Here is an 18,540-nt window from a genome sequence, read left to right on the forward strand (position 1 = left end):
TCCCATTCAGACATTCAGTTTGGAGTTCAGGAGATTATCTTGACCAGGACCACACCCCTAAATGCATTGAAGCAACTGCCATGTGATTGGTTGGTTAGATAATTGCATTAATGAGAAATTGAACAGGTGTTCCTAATAATCCTATAGGTGAGTGTATATATATATATATATATATATATATATATACACATACACACACACACACACATACACAGTTTAGGCAGGTGTGAAAAAATGCGGTACGTAAATGCTTTACAAAAACAGACATGTTAATAGATTATATTTATCAATTAACTAAATGCAAAGTGAGTGAACAGAAATAAAATCTACATCAAATCCATATTTGGTGTGACCACCCTTTGCCTTCAAAACAGCATCAATTCTTCTAGGTTCACTTACACACAGATTTTGAAGGAACTTGGCAGTTAGGTTGACCCAAACATCTTGGAGAAATAACAACAGCGCTCACCAACAAGAACGCAGAGCCGCACGCATTGTAAACATAAACAAAGCCGCAAAGCAGATTAAAGCTTCTAACAATACAATAGCGTAGATCACTAAAGTGTATGACTTTTGACAGTAAACTGTCTTCAGCAACCTCAGCTTGTTAGCAGAGTTTGTCTGTTCCTCACCCAGTTTTATTCCTCCTACACAGTGGTTTCTGTTTCAGTTAATGATTGTGTTTCAACCTACATATTGAATTGATGATCATTAGCACCTCTTTGGTATAATTGTTTCATCATACACCTGACTATATGCCTACAAAATTCCTGACTGTGCAAGTGTAACTAGAAGAATTGATGCCGTTTTGAACGCAAAGGATGGTCACAACAAATATGGATTTGATTTAGATTTTTCTTCTGTTCACTCACTTTGCATTTAGTTAATTGATCAATATAATCTATTAACATGTCTATTTTTGAAAACATTCTTATTTTACAGTATTTTTTCACACCTGCCTAAAACTTTTGTACAGTACTGTATATATGTGCGTGTGTGTAAAATAACTCACTGTACACTTTACTGAATCCAACTTTTTGTTACATAAAATATGTAAATACATCTGGAGGGCAAATTACATTTACAATTGGTTCAATGTGATCTGCTACTTTGTGATGATGCAGAAATACATGTACATGTGACTGAACTTTATTATTATTATTATTATTGTTTTTTAGACCCTTTCTGAAGAGCCATTATTAATGTTTTATATAAACTGTATTATGTTTTATATTAATAATAATATGCAGACTGAGCAAAGTAGATTCATCAAGCTAGCAAGAGGCAGTTGTTCAGGGCATACCCTCTGGACATTGTTCTCTCCACTTTGACTTCTGTTCATTGTGATAAGAGGAACTCCCTCACAGATAAATAGCCCACCGATACCAGTTTGCTTAGTGTTTGTTTGGGGTTTCCTGTTCTTCTCTCAAGGCTGAAGATGCTACATTATAGTGATTGATTACCTCATTGTCCATTGTTAAAGAAATGTGAGATTGGGCAGTTTGTATGCCACAACAGGAAAACACCTGTTCCATGATGACCCCCCTCCTCAGGAAGACCACCACAAACATTCAGAAACCTGATCTCGAGACAAGAATTTGGGAAATCTGTGACTGTCCCTGCCCACAGACCCACATGTCATGCAATGTATAAAAGCTGTCCACTTCTGTTGTTCAGAGAGTCTCTGCTGGAGAGATCCCATGTTGGGCCTTCCAGGCCTGGCAGGTTAAATAAATACAGGTTATCATCTGTCCATCAAAATTGGGTTCTTCACTTTCCTCTATAAAAAAAAATGTTGTGCAAGGATGTAGAGCAGAATGTTTTTAAATCCCCTGTGACGGAAGTCTCCCCTGCAGCTGTAGTATCTGTAGGATCAGACAGGTATGAGATGGTGAATATTGTTTAGGGTGACACAGTTAAGACAGAAATACATGCTTTAGTAATAAATTAAAGTGGAACCATCTAAAAATCTTCCGAGACAAGTTTAATCGTGCCTAAAGATCAACTGGCAAGAGATGAATATCTAAGAATGGGTCTCATACAACCAGTATTAGATGTCTACCCTTTCACTTTAACACCAAGCGAATATGTTTTAACAGAAACTGGTATCAGAAATACCAGTAGCTAGAATACAACAAAACAACCAAAGCCAAGAAATACTATTGGACGTGTATGTAGAGCAGTACATTAAAGTACACTTACAACTTGGGATACCTTATAGGTGTAGTTAAAAACATTAAATACCAACCATTTGTCACAATCATAATTTGTTTTCCCGACTGTGCCCCCAAAACATGTATCTGCATGACACCCCTGGTAATACTAATGTCTCTGAGGTGTTTTTTATTAAGTAAAATGTACAGAATATCCTGCAGAAAAGAGAATAGACACTAGTCAGCTAACGATTTTACATAGTTTATCTAAACAAATTAACAAGAAATCAAGCTACAAAGAAGGGCAAGAATCAAACAATAAGTACAGAGTGAAGGAATAAGACACTTCAGAAGGCATGCAGATATGATGAGAGGGACAGAACAGGCGTCTGGAGGCAAGTGATTTCCTTAACATTTTTTGTTTTTTGTTTTTCAATAGACTGGCCTCTTTTTCGGTCCTTTAGTCTCCACCCGGATGGATTTAAAAAGAAAATATCTATAAATGTCCAAGATCTGAACTACAGTTCCCGGGTGTGAGTTCAACCCTTCCGCCCTGGCAGAGCTACATTTCGATAGATGAACGATTATGTGAATGGTGATAGTGTTCACCTATTTCAAGCCTGTTTGAACAACTAATGGTCCTTTTGTCTGACGTCTGTGAAGAGTTCAACGACCAATCAGGACAGTTTTATTTCTTTGGGGCGTTAACAATTTACAAAAAAGGGAGTTCGTTTGGAAATGATGGGAGAGTGTGTGTTTTGTGATGCAGTTTTAGACATTTTCTTTGAAGAAACTGGTGGTTTATGTGAAGTAGAAGAAGATGCACTGGATGATGTTTTACTTGGGAGTCAGACTTTTCTTTTGCTGAAGAAAAGGATTGAGCTCCAATAAGGAGAGGGAGCTGCAGCAGTGACAGGCACACATCACAGCAGAGCTCTTGTGAAATCCACATTATGGACATATTCTCAAACCTTCTCTAATCACTAGTGTTTAGTTGTTTTTATGGTTTCTTCATAGTTTTACATTTTTACTATTTTACTTTGTTATAGTGTTAAAATACTTTTGAGCAGGATCAGAACTCAATCTAAGTTTTTTAAATGTAGGAACTACACATACTAAATTTAGTTAGCTGGTGTCAAACACACATTCAGTGGGTATTTAAAGACAGGCAAAACCCTTTAGAGGATTTTGGTAAGGAAGGTGTACAAGAGCGGTACAGATTAACACCACATACCATATTCCTTACAGACATGATTGATCCTGTAGTGGGACCAACATAAAGCACGGTCATGCCACACCCTAACATATGAAGCTGTGTTTAGCGATGAGATTTTTTGCAACCGGTTTCCTCAAATAGTAGGTAACATTATCAGTGTAGACAAGTCTGGTTAAGCACAGATATACAAAAGTGACTTATTTACAACTTTCAAATAAACAGTATATTGTTGAACCGTGCATTCTGCTTTGGGTCTTTATGGTGTAGTTTTTATGCGATTTAGTTTTTTTTTTAATTTACATTATTGTAAAAAATCATTTAAAATATCTTATTTCTCCAGCAACCCCGTCGCAAACTCAAGACAACGTGTGACAGAGCCTACTGTTGCAGCTCCATGGCTGTGCAACACTTTGAGAAGTGTCCCTACGCTTTCTTAAAATTCACCTCTTTTAAAAAGTTTTAAGGATCTCTGTTAGTTACAAGTTCACTGGTGTAGCTTGCGAGATGCACACCAGTGCAAAAAATGGAAAGGTTGTGTACTTTGTGTGGTTTTAAGGGTTCCAATGGGCAATGTCCTTGATGGACAACTTTTCGGATAATGGATTACATGACGTGTCGGATCCAGTGTACAGCGAGGGCATAAGCACACTGACACTAATATGCATTGGGAAACGTAGTCAACAACTAAGATTATTTATTTAATGAACTTGTCAGCAATATAGCACAGTATAGTTTTCTGAATGGTTTATGATTGTCAATGTGTCATTAGAGCGGTAGACATTCAAATAGCCATACCAGTGAGGGACGATCCGTTTTTGGTAAATTGGGAACTCCTTAGTTACCTCACGTGCTGCTTAATAATCAGTTAAAAAAATCAGATCAATAGAACCTGATCTTGATCTGCTTCGTACAACACCTTTTCATGATCTGGATCAAGTGAGCCCGGATCCGATTCTGTTTTCTGATCCTGTTATTACATTCTGGTGCTGCATTTACTCTCTCCTCAGGTCTCTCACATCCACATAACCTGCGCCTCACCTGCCCCTCCACCACTAGTTCAGGGTTTCAGGCAGCTCACAGTACACGAGTCACTCCGCTCGCAGCACATATTGTGCACACAGTCGTGCAATAGCAGTCGTTTTTTTTTTTTATGTCATATATTTGGGGGGCCCTAGGCGACCACCTAGTCTGCCTGTACCTTGGGCCAGACCTGCCTATCAGCTATTAGTTCCGACAAAAGCCAAAAATGATAAATCAGTAATTAAACGTATGGTACCAGTAGCAAAAAAAAAATAGACAGAAATCGGTAGGAACATGTTGTTCCGTATTGTATTTATCTAACAGTTTTTGATTGGTTGAGTTATGTTTAATGATCTTTAAAAGGGCTGGGTCCTAATTAGGAAGGATGCACAAGTTAGAGATCAGACATGTCCCTGAATGATGACGATGTTGTTAAGACGTGAAGAAGAGAGAAAGAGAGAGTTGGTGGGCAGTGAATATAAAAGATAATTTAGTTTTGTTTAGTCGGTGGAGTACGATTTTTAGTGTGCAAGCACCAAGCTTAAGGGGAAGAGGACTTTTGGTTCTTTCTTTGATTCGCTGTTTATTTTCCTACAGTGTGGAGTGCGTGCTGCAGACAGAGAAGGCAGACGGTGTTGGCATTTGTGGGGGAAGCCGGGCGCTGTGGCTCACTCAAGTTTTGGACCAGAGCAGATGCCGATCACGGCTTGAAATGAAGCCTTCGCTTTGCCGTTTTGTGTTGACTGTTTGTGACTGCTGTGGATACTGAAGGCAGGAGACGGTTGGATCTTGGTTGGTTTGGTTGTCTGCGGTATTGTTGGGAGATCAAGGATGGGGTAGTGGAACTGACAAATCTCTTTTGTTCCTCTGTATGGCGGACTCAGCTGCGAGACTATAACATCGACACTAAGTATTGTTTTAACTGCAGAGAAGTACTGTGGGACATAAGTATCTTGGAAAACAGCTGTGGGAACAATTTTGTTTTGTTCATGGGACAACTGGAGCATCAATCAATGAGTGGCAGATGCCTATGGGTATACTAGTATATTGTAGTTATTTGTGTTGTGGTGGGTACATATATGCTTGCTTATATCCGTATAGAGTTCCCCTGACGTTACGTGTTTCCTATGAAGTCTGGCATATTTGCACATTCTAGCATTTGTGTACTAAATTAAATGTTCTAACTAATGCATATGTATGTTTGCTTGTGATTCGCATATTTGTACATGTCTAGAGTGGTTATGTTATTGTCTCTAGGTATTTTGCATAACTTGGTGCAGTGTGGTCGAGACAGCGGTAGGTGAGGGTCAGTGTCTTGAACTGAATGCGTGCCGGTATCGGGAGCCAGTGGAGGGAGCGGAGCAGTGGAGTAGCGTGTGAATCGGGGCAGAGAGACACCAGACGAGACGCAGAGTCCTGGATGAGCTGGAGCGGCGGGTAGTGGATGCAGGCAGGCCGGCCAGGAGGGAGTTGCAGTATCCAGGCGGGACAGGACCAGTGACTGGACGAGTAGCTGAGTTGAGTAGTTGGTGAGGAAGGGACGGATCCGGCGTATGTTGCTCAACAAATCTGCAGGTGCGTGTCAGCGTGGTGATGTGCTGGGGGTAGGAGAGCGCAGGATCGAGGGTGACTCCTAGATTTTTTGCGGAAGAAGAAGGAGAGAGTGTGGTGGATTCCAATGGGATCGAGATGGGGAGGTCAGCAGAAGGTGAGGAAGAGTGGGGGAAAAACAGGAGATCCGATTTAGAGAGGTTGAGCTTGACAGGTGGAAATAGCAGACAAGCAGGAAGAAATGCGAGAGGGGATGAGAGGGTCAGAAGAGGGAAAAGACAGGAAGATTTGGGCATCATCAGCGTAGAAGTGGTAGGAGAAACCATGAGAAGTGATGAGGGGGCCCAGGAAGTGAGTGTAGAGAGAGAACAGGAGCGGGCCCAGGCCGGAGCCTTGCGGAATGCCTGTGAGGAGAGGTTGGGGGGTGGATGAGGAGCCTCACCATGTCACTTGGTAGGACCGGTCACTGAGGTAGTAGGGGAAGCAGGTGAGAGCAGTCCCAGAGATCCCAAGGTCAGCGAAGCAGGAGAGGAGGATGGAGTGATCGACAGTGTCAAATGCTGCAGAGAGGTCAAGGAGGATGAGGACAGAGGAGAGGGAGGCCGCCCGAGCACAGCTGAGGGAGTCAGGGAGAGCCGTCTCAGTGGAGTGAGCTGTGCGGAAGCCGGATTGCAAAGGATCAAGGAGTGAGTGTTGGGAGTGGGAGTGTTGGGAGCGATACTGGCGGGTGTTTGTGTGTATGTGCCAGTAGGGCAGCCCAAAGGTGTGGGGGAGGGTGTAAAAGTGTATATGCAGGGTGGGTGAGTCAGTTCAGGGACTCTGTCTGTCTATTTGTATGTGTGCATGAGTGTGAATGGGTGTTACTTATGGGGCATTGTTGTGTAGGGTTAGGGAGGGATATTTGTGGGTAAGTGTGTCTGTGTGGCTCCCCCCGTCCCGGGGTGGTACAGCCGGAGAGCGGTAATTGGACGGGAGAGAGTCACCAGAGAGGGGAATATATAAGGGCATGGTGACGGGTTAGAGTTCGAGTAGAGCGGGAGTTTAATGGAGAGAAACATCTGTGTGTTTAGAGAGAATCTGAGGGAAAAAGGGGGAAAGGGAAGTACCTCTGTACAGATTAATAAATCACAGTTTTTGTTTTGGAAAAACTCTGTCTCGAGCACTTTATTTCATTAGCAACCTTTAAAAAGGCTACAATATGAATAATATAATAATTCAAATAATAGTAGTATTAATAAAATGTATTTGTATTATTATCACATACTTTTATGATCAATCGTATAAGGAACCCATGTGACGTTAATGTAATAAATTAATCACTTCTATTGGGACTTTCAGTTCAAACCAATGTCGTCACTTCGGGAGGCAGGTCTTACCACCGGAAGTCGCCGCTGACGTCGCCGCTTCGTGGAGCGCAATCCCACAATGCACCGCTCATGCGCGACAGCTGTGCAGAAGAGCGGCTGTGAAAATGTCCGTCATTGCGGAGCTGGACGCCCGCTTGGCCTTGGCGCTGACCGAGCGGAGATAACCCGCAGGGACGCGGAAAACGAGGCGCTGAGACGGAGGCTGCAGGAGCTCCTGGCGGCGGGGGAGGCGGCTGTGTGTGGCCGCAGTTCCGGAGCGGACGGGCCGCCTGTGAAGAGCCGAGGAGCCGGGAGGGCAGAGCGGAGCTGCGCGCAGAGAGAGAGCCGCGGAGCTGCCGCTGGTGAGTTTCATTATTGCTGCTTTATTCGTGTCTGGATTCTGTACGAGACGGGCTGGCGCTTTACAAGCCGCAGCAGCACGATGCGCTGCCTCTGCTGCGCTCAAGTAGCGCAGATGTGCGCACTTGTGCCCCGTTCTGCGCAGATGTGCAGAGATGCTGGTTGGCGCCAGTGTGTGTGAGCGCAGACTCGCAGCTCGCAGGCAGCTCCCCCTCAGAGCAAGTGAAGACGCATTTAAAGTGCTGTTCGCCAATATATCGCTACTAGCGGGGAAAGAAGAGACACTTAGTCCTTGACAAACCCTTATTTCTAACCTTACCAAATCGTTAATTAACATTAGCTATACATGTCTACAGTGTTTTGTTCATATTTGTTTTTGTTTTTTTCAATAATGTTTTTAATATGTAAATCAATCAAGCAATGAAATTAAGCAACTAATTTGCTTCTCGATAAACACACCCAATGGTGAAACTTACATTTGATCAAAACAGTATTTCATGGGCTTTCTTAGAGAACAATTCACACACATGACGAAAGTGCATTTTGCTTAGAATTACAGATAAAAAGCCACTTAAAATCAAATGACACGATATATTTAAAGACGCCTCTGAGCAAGTCTGACTGTAAGTCCTAAGAACCCGTGTGAGGAATAATGTCAATGTATCTACCTGAACACATGAGCAATAGGTCATTTGGGACAAAGTCAAGATAAACAAATGTTAATGCACTTAGTGTATTTTCCTTAAATATGATAGTTTCTCACATGAATATATTCATGTAGATCAATAATACAACATGTACATACACTTGTAATAGGATTTTTACTATGCTTGGTTTTCAGCCATTCTGCACAGCAATGTCCATAGTGTTGTTTTATTTTGCACTTAGTGCACTTAGTTCACAAGAAGCACAATATCTACAAATGTAGTGGGCATATATGCAAAATGAGACCAATCAAGAATTTATATGAATTATTGATGATGTATTTATACATTGTGAAGGTATGGAAGTTATAGTTGCCAAATATCCCAAAACCAGAAATCTCAGTTTTTGCCTGTGGGTCCACACCTTAAGAAATGTGACAATAAACTGAAAGTGAAAAGTTTCAGCTTGTTTTAAATTCGGGGTGCCTTATCCCAGGGATTTTATATAGAACAATGATCCGGTCAAGGAAGGATGGACACAAGTAACAGTAATCACGCAACACATGCGCTGTAAAATGGTACAGATTCAGGTAGATTCACCACAGCCGGGTTTATAGTGGCGCATTTAAAATCTGCTGACAGGGACATTTCTTTGACTGTCGCATTTAGATTCTACTTACAAGTACAGCACGTTGTTAATACAAAATAGTTATAATAATAGTAATAATAACATTATTATTATTAATAATAATAATAATAATAATACAACTATTGAACCACTTCACCATCTTAATAAAAAGAAAATACTTTCTGCATCTGTTTGCATTGCTTTTCAATTTATGAAAACGCAAACAAACGTTATTATTAATTTTATACAAATTATATGAATCTAAATTAGCGGGGATGGGGGGTGCTTGCAGATCGAGTTTAGCGACGAGAGCCGGGCACAGCGTGTGTGCTTGCGCATTAAAGTATCTCTTGGTTATGTTGGTTATTGTTTGTCAGTTCACTGTCCTCCTTGTCTGTCTGTGTTTCTGATGCACATTTCTTGCCGCATCCGCGTCCTAATGACGAAAAATTCTGACATAAAGATTGCAATTTGCGACACCACGATATAGCATAATATGAAACGATAGACGTTTTTCTATTGTCGTACGATATATATCGTCATATCGCACAGCCCTAATATATAATACTACATAAAACAATATTACTGACTACAGTACAACAAATACACAACACAGATACAAGTGCAGAACAAACACAGCCATTACTGCCCCTCAAATCTAAAATAGGTCGAGCTAAACGCACTTACAGTGAGCAGCATACCAGTAACTCTGGAATCTCTAATTTCAGTGAGGAAAATGTCCATGTCTTTTGTATTAAAAAATGTGGCTTTAATTTCCACAATGTCAGAGAGAGGCTCTTGAAGGTCTGCATCCACTGGACAGGCGAGTGTGTGGCCACCATCACTGGCTTCCTAAAAAGTAAAGCAGAGCACAGAATTCTTAATACATACATTTGTTTGCTTGAAACACTTGTACACCTGGTATTTACCCAAGTATTAATCTGAATAAAAATACAGAACATGACATGCATATTACAATGTGTTAATGGCCATTGGGAGATGTGCATGTTTCGTATCGATCGTATAATTGTTTTAAGTTTATCAATGACTTGTATCTGATCATAAATCTTCTTAGTCCAATCTGTAATCTGCACAGTTCTCCCATGTAGAGTACAGCAACAATGCACATCGTGTCAGTACACGTCATTACAATTTCAGTATATGTATTTATTTTGTTACTTCAAGAAGTTAAATGTTGCATGATGCCTTTTGTAACACTTTCTGAAAAACCTACGTGCAATTACAAATGTGGCCTAAACTGCACTACACTTAAATAAGATTTGTTTGGTTTGATTAATTGATTTAATGTTTGCTTAATTATCTACGTAACTAGTTACCAATTTCTTAAACACTCTGCTGCCTTATCGACATGCAGGGTGTTTTGTGTTCAGATGATGTTGTAAATGTGATGTCTTCATGCTGCCGTTTGACAACATAAGAACATAAGAAAGTTTACAAACGAGAGGAGGCCATTCAACCCATCATGCTTATTTGGTGTCCATTAATAACTAAGTGATCCAAGGATCCTATCCAGTCTATTTTTAAATGTTCCCAAATTTTCAGCTTCAACCACATTGCGGGGGAGTTTGTTCCAGATTGTGACGCCTCTCTGTGTGAAGAAGTGTCTCCTGTTTTCTGTCTTGAATGCCTTGAAGCCCAATTTCCATTTGTGTCCCCGGGTGCGTGTGTCCCTGCTGATCTGGAAAAGCTCCTCTGGTTTGATATGGTCGATGCCTTTCATGATTTTGAAGACTTGAATCAAGTCCCCACGTAGTCTCTACTGTTCCAGGGTGAAAAGGTTCAGGTCTCTCAGTCTCTCAGTAGGACATTCCCTTCAGACCTGGAATAAGTCTGGTTGCTCTCCTCTGAACTGCCTCTAGAGCAGCGATATCTTTCTTGAAGTGTGGAGCCCAGAACTGTACACAGTATCCAGATGAGGTCTAACTAGTGAATTGTACAGTCTGAACATTACTGCCCTTGTGCTCAATTCTACACTTTTGACAATATACCCTAACACTCTATTTGCCTTTTTTATTGCTTCCCCACACTGTTTGGATGGAGAAAGTGAGGAGTCCACATAGACTCCTAGGTCTTTCTCATGCAATACTTAATCTAGTTCTATTCCTCCCATAGTGTAATTATAGTGGACATTTTTGTTACCTGCATGTATTACCTTGCACTTGTCCACATTGAATTTCATCTGCCAGGTGTCGACCCACAACTGAATATTATCTAAGTCCCTTTGAATAGCCTGTGCTGCTGAGATTGTATCTGCTGAGCCACCTATTTTAGTGTCATCTGCAAATTTGACAAGTTTGCTAACTATCCCAGAGTCCAGATCATTAATATAGATTAGAAAAAGCACAGGCCCTAGTACTGATCCCTGTGGAACTCCACTAACAACCTCACTCCAGTTAGAAGCAACTCCTCTAATCGACACCCTCTGTTTCCTACACATCAACCAGTTCATAATCCATCTACTTACATTACCCTGAATGTCTACAGCTTCCAATATGAGGATCAGTCTTTGGTGTGGAACCTTATCAAAAGCTTTTTGGAAATCTAAGTATATCATATCATATGCTTTCACATGATCTACAGCTGCAGTTGCGTGTTCAAAAAATTCTAATAAACGAGTAAGACATGATCTGCCTCATCTAAACCCATGTTGACTATCTCCAAGAACATGGTTTTCATTAAGATGCTCCTCTATTTTCTGTCTAATCATTTTCTCCTACATCTTACAGGTGATGCAGGTGAGACTGATTGGTCTGTAATTTCCTGGCTCAGTTTTGTCCCCTTTCTTGTGGATTAGTATTACATTTGCTGTCTTCCAGTCAGTGGGCACATCCCCTGTTCTAAGTGTTGGAGAAAATGATTACAGACCACCCAACTCAGATATTCAGGAAGATGTTGCATTGTACAGTGTAATCAGGACTGCATGTAGCAAGGATGTGGCTGTTATAATGGGGGATTTCAATTTCCCAAACATAGACTGATAATACCGGTTGGGACTACAGAAGCAGAAATAGAAATAGTTGAGATGGTAAATGACTGTTTTCTAATTCAATTTGTTAGGGAACCAACCAGAGAGAGCGCATGCATTGACTTGATCTTTTCAAATGACCAAGACCGAGTCAGAGGGACATTTGTTAGAGAACCAATGGCAAACTGTGATCACAACATGGTTAGCTCTGAGGCATTCTTTCAAAAAACAAGGCCCAAGTCTAAAACAATGGTCTACAATTTCAGAAAAGCAAACCTTGAAGGTATGAGGCAGCACTTAGAAGAGGTAGACTGGAGCACACTGTATACAGAGTCAGTTGAAAATGGATGGTTATATTTTAAGAATATACTACTTGAGGCTCAGGAGAAATTTATTACAAAATTTAGCAAATTGAGGACCAAAAAACATTGGCCAAAATAGTTTAATAGAGGTATGCAAAAAAAATAAGAGGAAGAAAATGTTGTATAGCGCATACAAAAGGGACTGAGACGAAACAAAATACATAGAATATGTTGAGCTGCAAAGAGACCTTAAGAAAGGGATAAGAAAAGCAAAGAGGGGAAATAGAAAGAAACAGCTCTTGGAGCTAGAATTAATGCAAAAAGCTTTTTTCAATATTACAACAGCAAGAGGACAATAAGGGAGGAAGTGAAACAGATAAAGGGCAAAAAGGGTTTTTACAAATGAAAAGACAGATAACATCCCACAGGTTAACACTTAGTCCAGTCAAACCCTAGGAGAGATCAGGATAAATGAGTAAGAAGGTACTACAGGGACTAACAGAATTAAAAACAAACAAATCACCTGGACCAGCTGGTATATTTCCAACAGTAGTTAAATAAATGAGGGAAATTATTTACAGGCCACTAAGACAAATATTCCAAATAACACTTAGAACAGGGGATGTGACAACTGACTGGAAGACGCAAATGTCATACCAATCGACAAGAAAGGGGACAAAATTGAGCCAGGAAATTACAGACCAATCAGTCTCACCTGCATCACCTGTAAAATGTTGGAAAAAATTATTAGACAGAAAATAGAGGAGCATCTTAATGAAAACCATATTCTTGGAGATCGTAAACATGGGTTTAGACGAGACAGATCATGTCTTACTAATTTATTAGAATTTTTTGAATATGCAACTGCAGCTGTAGATCACGTGAAAGCATATGATATGATATACTTAGATTTCCAAAAAGCTTTTGATAAGGTTCCACACCAAAGACTGATCCTCAAATTGGAAGCTGTAGGCATTCAGGGTAATGTAAGTAGATGGATTATGAACTGGTTGATGTGTAGGAAACGGAGGGTGTCGATTAGAGGAGTCACTTCTAACTGGAGTGAGGTTGTTAGTGGAGTTCCACAGGGATCAGTACTAGGGCCTGTGATTTTTCTAATCTATATTAATGATCTGGACTCTGGGATAGTTGGCAAACTTGTCAAATTTGCAGATACAATCTCGGCAGCACAGGCTATTCAGAGGGACTTAGAAAACATTCAGTTGTGGGCTGACACCTAGCAAATGAAATTCAATGTGGACAAGTGCAAGATAATACATGCAGGTAACAAAAATTTCCACTATAATTACACTATGGGAGGAATAGAACTAGATGAAGTATTGCGTGAGAAAGACCTAGGAGTCTATGTGGACTCCTCACTTTCTCCATCCAAACAATGGTGGGGATGCAATAAAAAAGGCAAACACAATGTTAGGGTATATTGTCAGTGTAGAATTGAGAACAAGGGCAGTGATGTTCAGACTGTACAATGCACTAGTTAGAGCTCATCTGGATACTGTGTACAGTTCTGGGCTCCACACTTCAAGAAAGATATCGCTGCTCTAGAGGCAGTTCATAGGAGAGCCACCAGACTTATTCCAGGTCTGAAGGGAATGTCCTACTGAGAGACTGAGGGACCTGAACCTTTTCACCCTGGAACAGAGGAGACTACGTGGGGACTTGATCCAAGTCTTCAAAATCATGAAGGGCATCGACCACATCAAACCAGAGGAGCTTTTCCAGATCAGCAGGGACACACGCACCCGGGTACACACATGGAAATTGGGCTTCAAGGCATTCAAGACAGAAAACAGGAGACACTTCTTCACACAGAGAGTAGTCACAATCTGAACAAACTGGTAGATGCTGAAAATTTGGGAACATTTAAAAATAGACTGGATAGGATCCTTGGATCACTTAGTTATTAATGGACACCAAACGAGCTCGATGGGTCGAATGGCCTCCTCTCGTTTGTAAACTTTCTGATGTTCTAAGTGTCATTTGGAATATTTGATTAGTGGCCTATAAATAATTTCCCTCATTTCTTTAACTACTGTTGGAAATATCCCATCTGGCCCAGGTGATTTGTTTGTTTTTAATGCTGCTAGTCTCTTTAGTACCTCCTCCTCATTTATCCTGATCTCTCTTAGGGTTTGACTGGACTGATCGTTAACCTGTGGCATGTTATCTGTCTTTTCTTTTGTAAAAACTTTGAACATTTGCCACATCTTGTTAGTTTTCCAAGATACTTCAATTTTTGCCCTTTATCCGTTTCACTCCCTCCTTTATTGACCTCTTGCTGTTGTAATATTGAAAAAAGCTCTTTGAATTAGTTTTAGCTCCAAGAGCTAACGTATTCTTTGTATTTTGATCAGTCTCTATCCCTTTTGTATGCACTGTACGACGTTTTCTTTCTCTATTTTTTTGCATACTTCTATTAAACCATTTTGGTCAATGATTTTTGGTCCTCAATTTGTACGTATCATATATACCGATCTACAATAAGTGTTTTCTTATAGTTTCTTTTGTGTTTTTGATATTCATTACATTTTATATGCCAAACTTGACAAATATGTAAGTTATTTTGCGTACCCCCTAGAAGATAATCATGTAGCCCCAGGGGTATGCTTACCCCAGGTTAAATTGCATTAACTGTGTGAGTTTTCAGAACTGCTGTTCTCAGTGCTGTTCTCCTGTGTCGTCTCTCCCCCAGGAGCTGTAGAGGCCAGCGCTCTCCCTGACTCTGGGGTAAGGGCTCCCACTGAGCAGCAGCACTGGGAGCAGGAGTGGGGCTCCAGTCTGAGGCAGGACACAGAGCCCACAGCTACTGAAGACACCCAGGGGCTGAGTGAGCAGCCCAGCAGCAGACAGAGTGAGGAGGAGCTCAGGGGACAGGAGTCTGGCCACATGGCAGAGCCACACACTGAGGGGTCAACACAGGGGCTCGAGGCACTGGCATCGGACACCGCAGGGTCAAAGGTCATGGCAAAGGTCATAAAGAGCGACCCTGATGTGGACTGCACCCACACTGCAGATCTCTGCAGGACCCAGTCTCTGGGATCTGAGTGTGGACCCAGTGCAGCTGGTGCTGAGCTGGGCTCTACCAGAACACAGTGTGGACCCAGTCTGCTGTCTGATCACATCAAAACAGAGGACGACACACTGGAGTGTGTTTACACAGTAGAGCCAAGAACACAGTCTCCCTTCAGAGACGCACTCAGTCATCTCAACATCTGTTACCTGAGGCCTGAGCTCCCTGTAGCTGGACAGTGTGACGCAGAGTCTGCTGCCTTGAGGACGGGGCTCAGTGTGGGGGGTGACAGTGCAGTCAGTGGGGAGAGCCCATCATCACAGCGCAGACAGCTGCGTCCCAGACCCCGTAGACCACAGAGCTCCTCCAGCTCCTCCTCCTCTCCTCTCCCACTCCGGAGTGGAAAACTGCATTGCCAGCCCTCGGGTGGGAGGAGCTACACTCACAGTGGAGTTTTAAGTAGACATCCACACTCTTGCACAGAAGAGCGAGCGTACAGCTGCACCCATTGTGGAAAGAGTTTCAGTCATTCAGGAAATCTTAAAGTCCACCTGCGCACTCACACAGGAGAGAGACCGTACTGCTGCACTGAGTGTGGGAAGAGTTTTGCTCAGGCAGCACAACTTTATAGACACCAGCGCATTCACACAGGAGAGAGACCGTACTGCTGCACTGAGTGTGGGAAGAGTTTCAGTAGATCAAGACATCTTAAACTCCACCAGCACATTCACACAGGAGAGAAACCGTACAGCTGTGCCCATTGTAGGAAGACTTTCAGTCAATCAGGATATCTTAAATTGCACCAGCGCACTCATACAGGCGAGAAACCGTACTGCTGCACTGAGTGTGGGAAGTGTTTCAGTTTTCCAGGAGCTTTGAAACTCCACCAGCGCATTCACACAGGAGAGAGGCCGTACTGCTGCACTGAATGTGGCAAGAGTTTCACTTGGGCAGCACAACTTCATAGTCACCAGCGCACTCACACAGGAGAGAGACCTTACTGCTGCACTGAGTGTGGGAAGAGTTTCATTCATTCACAAGCTCTTAAACTCCACCAGCACGTTCACACAGGAGAGAAACCGTACAGCTGTGCCCATTGTGGGAAGGCTTTCAGTCAATCAGAATATCTTAAACGCCACCAGCGCACTCATACAGGCGAGAAACCGTACTGCTGCACTGAGTGTGGGAAGAGTTTCAGTCATTCAGGAAACTTTAAACTCCACCAGCGCATTCATACAGGAGAGAGGCCGTACTGCTGCACTGAGTGTGAGAAGAGTTTCATTAATTCACGAGCTCTTAAACTCCACCAGCGCACTCACACAGGAGAGAAACCATATTCCTGCACCCAGTGTGGGAAGAGCTTCAGTCAGAAAGTATCCCTCTATTCACACCAGCGCACTCACTCCTGACCCCTGTTGCCTGTGTGAGTTCCCTGCCGGTCTCTCCCAGCTGAGATGGTGGCTGTGTGTGTTGTCAACCAGTAGCAGTATCTTTCTCATCTAAGCATAGGTATCAGTTTGTCTGGCTTTTTAAACATTATGTATTAATGAGTTTCCTTTGTTAACGTTTAACTGTGCATTCAATTCTAATACTGATTAGGGTCTTGAATTTCTGTTCTCATTGTGGTTGTTTGCGCTGATCGGTGTGTACCACCTCCTCCTTCAACATAACTTGAAAATGAACTCTGTAGAAGAATGGAGACTTTATCACAGTTTGCTCCTGGGTACAAGTGTCTGCTGGCCCCCGGGCTGTCAGAATGATCCAAACTCTTCTACTCACCACACTCTTCCTGTTTGACTTTTTTTCTCTCTGCCTTCGCTTTCAAGCAAAAGTGGGAATGTGGGAAAAAATAAAGTGAATAAATCAATAAATATATCCACTTTGAAAGCTGAATATTTTGATGCATTGGTGGTAAATAATCAAAATTAACTGGATGCATGATACTGTAATGACCCCTCTCTGGCTCACTAAAGACATTTGACCAGATCTGATACCCGGGCATAAGTGTACCAAAATAATTCCTTTATTCACACAATACCCAAGACATGTGAGCACTCTAAAATATCAGACCCCAGGATATATCAAACTGAATCCAAATGAAGTATTTATAAAAACCTCAAAGCTCATAATTCCAAATATTAATATTATTCCTCACACATAACATTCATATAAAAGATTCACCAGCAAATGTCATCCCAATCCACAAGAAAGGGGACAAAACTGAGCCAGGAAATTACAGACCAATCAGTCTCGCCTGCATCACTTGTAAAATGTTGGACAAAATGATTAGACAGAAAATAGAGGAGCATCTTAATGAAAACCATATTCTTGGAGATGGTCAACATGGGTTTAGACGAGGCAGATCATGTCTTACTCATTTATTAGAATTTTTTGAACATGCAACTGCAGCTGTAGATCACATGAAAGCATATGATACGATATACTTAAATTTCCAAAAAGCTTTTGATAAGGTTCCACACCAAAGACTGATCCTCAGATTGGAAGCTGTAGGCATTCAGGGTAATGTAAGTAGATGATTATGAACTGGTTGATGTGTAGGAAACAGGGTGTTGATTAGAGGAGTTGCTTCTAACTGGAGTGAGGTTGTTAGTGGAGTTCCACAGGGATCAGTACTAGGGCCTTTGCTTTTTCTAATCTATATTAATGATTTGGACTCTGGGATAGTTGGCAAACTTGTCAAATTTGCAGATGATACTAAAATAGGTGGTTTCAGCAGATACAATCTCGGCAGCATAGGCTATTCAAAGGGACTTAGATAAGGCAGATGAAATTCAATGTGCAAGGTAATACATGCAGGTGTAGTGGTTTTAGTAAGTCCCAGGATACACAGATGAAGAAGTAACAAGTTTATTACAGAAAACATAAATACAGGTTAACCTAGAGCTCTCCTCTCACATGAAGTGAAGAAAAGAACTAAGGATGTGAGTTGGAGAAGCCTTTTTGTATCTTTAGAGACAATGGGTTACAGTCTTCTCTGTCAGAAGTGATTACATCTCATTAAAATACAGTTGTACAACATAGTTTACCACATACAAAATAATTAACACAGACCTAAGTGTGTTACTGTTGTTGAAGTGTTTGATGAGTTGATTGGTGATGGTCAGCAAGTGTAGGCAACAGATGTTTATCAAAGACATTGTTGTAAGTCCATAACCAAATACCTGTGCCCTAAAACACACAATCTCTATACTGTTTGACTGTTTCAGCTGATTGAATATCCAGAAGACAGTAGTTGAATGAAATCATATAAAGACAATGCTTGATTGATGTAACCTCTCGGAC

The 18,540-nt window shown here is 41.6% G+C and overlaps 2 protein-coding genes across 2 annotated transcripts in view; both read left to right on the top strand.

The window, feature by feature from the left end:
* The window catches only part of LOC136768187 (zinc finger protein 391-like), a 142,617-nt gene that overhangs the window by 42,116 nt on the left and 81,961 nt on the right, over positions 1-18,540 (top strand). The gene's annotated exons all lie outside the window — the stretch shown is intronic.
* LOC136768180 (zinc finger protein ZFP2) lies at positions 7,296-17,130 on the top strand. Its single transcript, XM_066722250.1, has 2 exons — positions 7,296-7,648; positions 14,920-17,130. The coding sequence occupies exons 1-2, from the start codon at positions 7,366-7,368 to the stop codon at positions 16,644-16,646; spliced, it is 2,010 nt and encodes a 669-aa protein (XP_066578347.1). The 5' UTR covers positions 7,296-7,365; the 3' UTR covers positions 16,647-17,130.

This window comes from Amia ocellicauda, chromosome 14, assembly GCF_036373705.1.
Source record: "Amia ocellicauda isolate fAmiCal2 chromosome 14, fAmiCal2.hap1, whole genome shotgun sequence".
Taxonomy (NCBI): Eukaryota; Metazoa; Chordata; class Actinopteri; order Amiiformes; family Amiidae; genus Amia; species Amia ocellicauda.